The 8,976-nt window shown below is 38.6% G+C and overlaps 2 protein-coding genes and 1 pseudogene across 2 annotated transcripts; all 3 read left to right on the top strand.

Moving 5' to 3' along the window:
- The first annotated feature begins 287 nt into the window (after positions 1-287).
- LOC126802387 (histone-lysine N-methyltransferase ASHH3-like) lies at positions 288-3,087 on the top strand (annotated as a pseudogene).
- On the top strand, positions 3,022-4,398 carry LOC126803437 (DUF724 domain-containing protein 7-like). The gene is made up of 4 exons (XM_050531247.1): positions 3,022-3,066; positions 3,321-3,468; positions 3,546-3,641; positions 3,758-4,398. Exons 1-4 carry the CDS (start codon positions 3,022-3,024, stop codon positions 4,396-4,398), a joined length of 930 nt encoding a protein of 309 aa, XP_050387204.1.
- A 515-nt stretch (positions 4,399-4,913) lies between these two features.
- LOC126802271 (diaminopimelate decarboxylase 1, chloroplastic-like) lies at positions 4,914-8,603 on the top strand. Its single transcript, XM_050529877.1, has 8 exons — positions 4,914-5,434; positions 5,529-5,703; positions 5,999-6,148; positions 6,404-6,565; positions 7,083-7,268; positions 7,817-7,939; positions 8,097-8,186; positions 8,305-8,603. Exons 1-8 carry the CDS (start codon positions 4,947-4,949, stop codon positions 8,383-8,385), a joined length of 1,455 nt encoding a protein of 484 aa, XP_050385834.1. The 5' UTR covers positions 4,914-4,946; the 3' UTR covers positions 8,386-8,603.
- The last annotated feature ends 373 nt before the right edge of the window (positions 8,604-8,976 follow it).

Here is an 8,976-nt window from a genome sequence, read left to right as displayed (position 1 = left end):
AGTTTGTGTGAATGCTATGAGAATGTTGAAATCGTTTTGTCCTCTTAAAAAAATCACAAAGCCGGTAAGTAAAGATCTACTGGGGGTTGTAGGGGTCTATTGAGGGGCAATAGGGTCTATCCGGGGACAAGAAGGGGTTTTAGTAGTATCACTAGTTCAACGGTCAACAATTGCCGGAATCCGGTCACTGGCCGCCAACGGGTAAAGTCTTGCCTCGACAAAGGTTCACTGTGGGTTTATTAAATTAAATTGACTGAGGGTACAATAGTTTTTTCTCAGATTTTGAGAAAAAGGGTAAATAGTGAAAAACTGAAAATCAAGTTCCTCCGAAATAAGGGATTAACTGAACAGTGGCGGAGTGGGTTCTTGGCGCAATGCCGGCTATGAAGAGGAAGGTCCTATTTCAATTCTTTCTTGTTCTTGCTTTTCTTTTGAAACCACACTCGATAGATTTTCCAATTTTATCTTGATCTGTGAATCGAGCAGCTGCCTTAATTATGCCTTCTGGGTCTTTCCATGGCAGATTTCTTCTTTGTTCTTGTAATGATTTTCTTGTATGCATGCTTATGACATTAATTTTGTGTGTTTTTGTGCTTATCAGCGTACTGAGCCCAGTGGCGTTGGTCTTGTATTCAACAAGTTGCAGAAGCAGATTCCAAGTCCTGTTGATTTTGAACTCCCTGATCGGAGGAAATCCAAGGAGTACACTTTTATAAAGCGCAGTATCCTTTTTATGTTTGCAAGTTACAATCTTTACTCAACAGAACTCAACTCATAACTTCAATGTCTGTGAAACACTCCATCTGCATTTTCATTTAATACTAAAATCTCCACTTTTTATTTTCCTTGACATAATTAAGATATATATCTCACTAAGAAGAATAAAAGACGGCATGAGGATGATGGAATATTCTGCTCATGCAGCCCAGGGTCTCCTAGTGTTTGTGGTATAGATTGTCACTGTGGGTAAGGATAACATAATCCCTCTACCTTATGACAGGTTTATGAACTCTCATTTTGACATAAAGTTTGCTTACATGTAGTAACTTCTCCTTATCTTTAGTCTTGGTCCACTCTAATTAGTGGTGTTGTTGCCCACCAAGGTAGTATAGCTATTAGGCAACGTTGAGTGTTTTCTTATTGAGAAATGCACAAATATAGATTAATAGAACGATGCATCTTGTGTGTCTCTTATTCTTATTCATATGTTCATATTTGTGTGTGGAAGTAATTGATGAGGTCAGCATATGATACCTGTCTATTTTTTAGTCTTAGGCACATTGGTAGATCTAGCAAGGGTCCTCAGTTTTCAATGTGATACGATAGTTGACAACTTGTAATCCATGCTGAAATAAGTTGATCCTATATTTCCTGCAGGATGCTCAAGTCTAGTTGTTCCTCAGACTGTAAATGTGGAAGTTCATGTCTGAACAAACCCTTCCAACACCAGCCTGTGAAGAAGATGAGGCTAATGGAGGTATTTGTCTTACGTTGAAGTGGTTAAAATGTAATACATTTTCTGAAAAGGGAATAGTTCAAATGGAGAAAGATCTCGTAGAAGCTACTCCGGTTTTAAACATACAAACTAACAGTTATTGAAGGATAAAACGTCTTTGTCTAATCGGTTATTCCTCTCTTATATTAGTGGACCTTTATTAAAAGATTTAAAACCTTGGGAAACTATTTAGGTGCTATGTTACCACCTTTTGACTATTTGAACAATATTCACCGAGAATTTTCTGTGATAAACTTTTGTATATGAGGTAATCAATTATGGGGCAACCTGTTGCCACAAAAGGGGTCGACTTGGATATTTATGGATGGATATTTTGTTTTATAAGTCCTTATTTTTGTTAGTCACTTTTCATACACTGAGTTGAAGTAACATATTTATTGTAGACTGAAAAATGTGGTTCTGGAATTGTGGCGGATGAAGATATCAAGCAAGGAGAATTTGTGATAGAATACGTTGGAGAAGGTAAATATTTTCAAGTCATGTTTGTTTTTGTTTGAGTAAACGTAGCTTGTTTTTAAATTGAAAGCTGATAAGCATTGCTGTTTCTTTCTTACAGTAATTGATGACAAAACATGTGAAAAAAGGCTTTGGATTATGAAACACCGTGGAGAAACAAATTTTTACTTGCTATTAACAAATCAATCGAGATATGATTATTGACGCCACGTACAAGGGAAACAAATCAAGATATATAAACCATAGCTGTTGTCCCAATACTGAGATGCAAAAATGGTCTTCTACTGGGCCTTCACACTAATTTCATGTTGGAATAGTAATATATAATATCTCATATGACTTTTTTGCTTTTTTTTTTGTGAAGGATAATCGATGGTGAATCAAGAATAGGCATATTTGCAACTTGCGACATAAAAAAGGGCGATCACCTCACCTATGATTATCAGTATGAACACCTTTATAAACTTTAGTTGAGTACTTTGAATAACTGTTGGCATCTTTGCTTGAGAAGCATGTGGTTTTTGAAATATCAGCTTGATGGATTTCCGTTGCCATATGACGCTACTAGCTGTTAATTTTATGTCACAGTCCAGTTTAATAGATTCAGCAGGTTTGTTCAATTTGGTGCAGATCAAGATTGCCATTGCGGTGTTGTTGGTTGTCGTGAAAAACTTGGTGTCCGATCTGCCAAACCAAAGATGTCATCAGTTGCTGCTTCCACATGCCAGGTGGTTGTGTCCTCTCCCAAAGTAAAAAAAAATACTCTCTGCAAAAGATGTGATTGTTGGTTTGCCATTAGCATTCTTCCAAGTATTTAGTTTCAATCATTTACGGTTTCGTGTAATTATTGGCTGTATCCTCTTCAAGAGAGGTCTTGCTAATGAGGTATCTCATTATATTGATACTGTGGATCCGGATGCTGTTATGTCCCTGAAATTGGATACGAGCAAAGCTTTTGATTGCATGGATTGATGTTTACCATGTTGATTCCACTGGGTCACTGCTTGGAGAACTAGGTACTGAAGCAGCGAGTACTGTCAAAAAAGGTGATGGAAAAAGTAAATTACAACTTGATGGGAGCAGTTCATTTTCAGGTTCTGAAGATCTAACCACAGGTGGGGGGGGGGGGGGGGGGGCGCGAATGCAGATATTGCTGCAATCAAAATTCAAGAAAATGGGGTAGAAAAGACTACAGAAGTCTCAAGTAAGCTACTCGGGAAACTGTAATTGGACTAAATTGGCTGTCTATCTTGTTCTCTTTTGCTTTTGTGATACATTCTTATCCTCCTTTACTTATACAAGTATATATTTCATTGCAGTTTTAAAATTAAGTCCTCCCAAATTTCAGGTTTTGAAGAACCAGCAGATGATACATGCTGAAGCTACTGCAATGGAAGTAGAGTTGGCTGGGGCAGGAATATCCTCAAAGACACCTCTTCATGATCGACCTTTATTATTGTGTGGTGTGGGCTCTGAGAACACTTTGGATGGTTCAAGTAAGCTATTTTAAAAAGTTGATGGTTTCCTTTAATTCTTTGTAGTTTGTTTGATGACCATGAAGATTGTGTTCTAGGTAACCCAGGTGGGACTGCAAAATCTTCCCTACATGAGCAATATCTGACATTGAATGTAGATGAAATGCATTCTGGACATACCACGGAGGGCTTGAGTAAGATACTGTACAACTTCCATGGATTCCTTTTGCTGTGTTTTGTTTGATTATTCTCACAACACGAGTCCTCATTTCATGTTGTCTGACAAAATTGAATGGAAAATGTGCTCTAGGCAGTGGTACTGAGACAGCAAAGCAACAAAATGAAGTCACAGGGAGACAAGATGAAAGTGGAATGACCGGTCAAGAACACACTCCACATCATCCTTTTGAGAAAAAATCTCCATTTTGGAAAATTTTGGAATCCATGGATGCATTCAAAAGATTTCCACAACAGCCACATTTTCAGCCCTTACTGAAGATCAAAATGGTATGCCGTGAAGGAGTAGCCCTTGGACGTATGCTTCTCTTTTCAGCTGTGGTCGAGTACACTTCAAAGCTGTTGGTTGATGATCCTAGTGACTCCATCAACGACATTTTGGAAGCTCTAGTTGAACTAGAACAGATGAGATTTGATGTCAAGGTACTCCAGGACCGCCTGAATCGTTTGCAAGTCATGAAACTCAGGTTTGCAGAGCTTAAGAACAAGTCCAACGAAGTCAAACGCTGGGAAGTTATCTGTGGAATGGACGTCGAGATCAATGATCTGGAGGAAAAGCTCAGAGAGATACAGGCAGAAAGGGCAAAGATGGCGGCAGAGATGGCGGCGAAAGCCTCTGAAATCAGTATACTGGAAACCGAAGCAAATGCTATCAATGGAAACATTCAGAGCGTTGAGCATGATTTCCAAACTCTAGCATCAGCTGCATGGTGAATGTGGTGATTCCTAATTCCACCAATGCTTTTGGGAACCTTAAATACTTTTGGAGCAAGATGGTCAATGGGAACCTGCAATTGCCTCTATTACTGGTACAAGAGATACAAATTGTTCTAGTTTTGCACCGAGGTCTTAGGCAATTAGTTTAATCTTGTCCGGAAATTGGATGTTTTGGTATTGTTTCTATGCTCGAGGCTATTTTCAAGTTCCATTTACAAATGGTAAAAGTATCAATGCATGGTGCTTGAAGCCTACATGCATTACTCAATTTGCACGAGAACGACATATGATGTAGCGTGTCTTCTAAGTTCTAACCACTATTTTCGGCTATTCAATTTTAAGAGATCTAAAAGTCGTGGTTAAGTAGTTCAACAAACAAACAAAAAAAAAGATAGGGTCTCAAACAAAACGAGAAAAAAAAAAACATAGTGGTGAAAAAGTTGCAGTTTGATTAACCCAAAGGATTTTAACCAGGCTCTACCATTTGGTTTCTCTCGGTTTAAAAAGTCAGATTAGCACAACAGTCACTTGTTTGACTCTTGAATATGGCGGCTGCTCAGCTCACCTTCAACCTCCCGTCCTCCTCCTTCACAAAACCCCAAAACCACCCTCTGCCCCGAAACCCATTTTCCCCAAACCCCATTCTACCCTTGAGACCCTCCCTTAAACCCCTCCTCCTCAAAGCCGTCGTCTCCCAAGACCACCCTTCTCAGACTCAAACGCCGCCGCTCAAGCACTGCTTCTCCAAATCCCCAAATGGGTTCCTCTACTGTGAGGGCACCAAGGTCCAGGACGTCATGGAGTCCGTGGAGGAGAAGCGCCCTTTCTATCTCTACAGCAAGCCCCAGATCACCCGAAACGTTGAGGCCTATAAGGACGCATTGCAGGGTTTAAGCTCTGTTATTGGTTACGCTATTAAAGCCAACAACAACTTCAAGATTTTGGAGCATTTGAGGGGTTTAGGCTGCGGCGCTGTCCTCGTTAGTGGCAATGAGCTCAGGTTGGCTCTTCGAGCTGCCTTCGACCCAACTCGGTAACTAATCAACTTCGAGTTCTTAAGTTGTGTCTTATGTTATGTTACTTTGTCATAATGTTTGGTTCTGGTTTGGATGCTAATGTTTGGGCAGGTGTATATTCAATGGGAATGGGAAGTTGTTGGATGACTTGGTTTTGGCTGCCCAAGAGGGTGTCTTCATCAATGTCGATAGCGAGTTTGACTTGGAGAATATTATTAGAGCTGCAAGAATTGCTGGCAAGAGGGTTAATGTCCTTCTTCGAATCAACCCGGATGTAGACCCCCAGGTATATTTACATAACTTACATTATGAAGATCTCCCAAGATGATACGCCGAAACAATTTAGACATATTGAATGCTTAGTGTCATAACTGTCATTACTCATTACCTTTGCGATGCTCATGCAAGGCTTGATGATCACAGTTTGCCAATTTCTGTTTATGTATGATTTGTGTAATATGCCTACCTCTTACCTACCAGTTTCTTCCAGTTCAATATGCTTAGATGTTAGCTTTGATGTATTGGATTTGGCTGTTACATTGATTCATTCATATATTTGATTTCTTGTGTTATTTTCTTAGGTACATCCGTATGTTTCCACCGGAAACAAGAATTCCAAATTGGGTATAAGAAATGAGAAGCTGCAATGGTTTTTGGATGAGGTTAAGAAACATCCTGATGAACTGAAACTCGTTGGGGCCCATTGCCATCTTGGATCCACCATTACAAAGGTATGATGATGACTCGTGTTCATACTCTTACAAGTTACAACTACAGGAAAAGTTTTGGTTATTATAAAAGGTTTATTAATTCATGCTCGTGTAAGGTATTTATTGAATAGGGTAAGATTAATCTGACTTAAAATCTGCTGAGAATGGACCTCACAAAATTCAGTAGAGGACAGGATTTGCAATTCTGTTTGAATGTCGAAACTGTCTAAACTTCTTACTCATATTTTGTTGTTTTGTTTTTCTTCATATAATCAGGTGGATATATTTCGAGATGCTGCAGTTCTTATGGTCGAGTACATTGACCAAATCCGAAATCAAGGTTTTGATGTTAATTACTTAAACATCGGTGGTGGTCTCGGGATAGATTACTATCACACTGGTGCTGTTCTTCCAACACCCAAAGATCTCATTAATACTGTGAGTATCATTTATGTTTTATATCTTGGTTTACTTAAGCAATTCGTCTGTGTGTGTATGATGGAGGGGCACATTAGTTTAGTTTTAAGGAAAAGACCTTGACTGCATTTCTGTATCGTTCACATACATCACTGAATGCACCTAGCAACCTCAATCATAGAATGTTGAGCTGATGGCACTTGCTTCCACATTTATAAGAAAAATAAAAACTGTTCTGTGCAATTTCTTGACTTTTGCCTCAAAAAATCCTTTTCTTTTTATCTGAAAAATCTTATAAGGGATTAGTTGCCCAACATCTGTTTTTCTTTCATTGTTCCACACCTTAACCTTACTGGTACAACAACAGCCAGGTTTGATGTTGATCTTTTTTTACTTTTATAATTTTTTTGAATATCCTGAATTAGTTATGAGGCCTTGCTACCTCGGGGTAATTTAAAGACAACAACTAGCAAATTTCACTATCTTGATGCATATGATATATCACTGAAGCTTATCAACAGTAACGTTGACGGTGTAGGTTCGGGAGGTGGTCCTATCACGAGATCTGAATCTTATCATTGAACCTGGAAGATCACTTATTGCAAATTCTTGCTGTTTGGTCAACCGAGTAACAGGGGTGAAAACAAATGGCACCAAAAACTTTATTGTTATTGATGGCAGCATGGCTGAACTCATTCGTCCCAGTCTGTATGATGCTTATCAAGTAAGTTCCAAGTTTATTCTATTGAATTAAGGTTCCTAAGAAATGGGCACTTGATCTTCCTTAGTATCAGTAAAACAAAGTAAGCCATGTATTTGATCTTGGAGCATTTTATCTGTGTTGTGTAGTTTTCATTTAATTGTTTGATGCATTCAAAACTGTTATCAGCTTTTGCATTATTACTCTAGGTTTTTTCTGAACTGTTCTATTTCGCATAAATTATATCCCTTTGAATTATCTTTTTTCCTTTAGAATTACCTTCTTAGATCACTTGTAGCTCCAGTGGTAGTGACCATTTTTCCTGACATCCAGAGCTTGAGTGTGAACCCCTTCTATCTCCGTTTGGCACTTTGGCATCCTTTACAACACTCAACGGAATTTATGTTTTGGTGGCCTTATCTCATGCAAATTATAGTTTTTCTTATCAGCTAACTTGACTAAAAGAATATGATAACCGGACCAATAAACTATTGCACTCAGTAGTGTCTCTTTTAGACTAGCCCTTTTGTTTTTGGTTCGGATCATAATTGACTATTCACATTTGCTTGCAGCACATTGAACTAGTTTCTCCTGCCCCACATGAAGGTGAGATTTCTACTTTTGATGTGGTTGGCCCTGTCTGCGAGTCTGCAGATTTTTTAGGGAAGGAGAGAGAACTTCCAACTCCTGCAAAGGTAAATTTGTTTTTCTTTAAAAGGGAAGTCACAGTATATTTTCTCATTTTCTGTTGTATGTTTGGGTGCAGATTTTATTGATTCTCTCAGGTATTGTATTCCTGAGCTTTCTTTTTTTTTTTAGTGTTGATTTCTGAACTAGATTTTCCCATTGCAGGGAGCTGGTCTGGTTGTTCATGATGCAGGTGCTTACTGCATGAGCATGGCCTCGACTTACAATCTTAAAATGCGCCCTCCAGAGTATTGGGTAAGGATTTCGGGTTGCAACTACCACTACAAACCAATACTGCTATCTATGTTTTTCCTTAAACTTGTTTTTTTTTTGCAGCCTCTACTATTTATCTGAACTTTTACAATGTTTCCAGGTTGAAGAAGATGGATCAGTGTCGAAGATCAGGCATGCAGAGACATTCGAAGATCATATGAGATTCTTTGAGGGTCTTTGATCGCGGGAACTTGGTACTCAGGCGGCCCGGACCAGAAGTTAATTATGTTTTTTATTTCTGTAACAATGGAAATTTTGCATTTGGAGGTGAAGTTTGCAAAATGCAGCGCCTTTTTTTTATACGGTTTGTCATATGTGAATTTACCGAACCATAGTAATCTTTATATCCTTGAACAAGAAGATGAACTTTATAGCATTTCTAGTTGCAGATTCATTGTAGGGTACTGCTGTTCTTTCATAGATGTTCAAGTTGCACCAACTGCAAGTAATCACGTATTAATCATATCAGATACGCCACTAAGCAACTTTTGAGATAGATGGCCATCATCTATCCGAGTGTTATGGCATAGCATATAGGTTGATGATTTTGTTCAGTTCGCCTGCTAATGTCAAAATTGATCTTTTGTTTATTAGACGGTGCAAGTAGCTCTCAATCATAGCACGTAATCACCACCGCCACCTTATCCTTGTGTATATCTGTTTTGAATTTTTCTTCACATATTTTTCCAAGTCTTTGTAGATAAGACAAGAATACCAAATCTTAAGCGTCTGGGTGATTGCAATAGTAGTTGTGAATTGCCTCACACGTTAT

The sequence above is a fragment of the Argentina anserina genome, chromosome 7, assembly GCF_933775445.1.
Source record: "Argentina anserina chromosome 7, drPotAnse1.1, whole genome shotgun sequence".
NCBI classification, from domain to species: Eukaryota; Viridiplantae; Streptophyta; class Magnoliopsida; order Rosales; family Rosaceae; genus Argentina; species Argentina anserina.
This window is presented reverse-complemented; position numbering and strand designations above follow the sequence as displayed.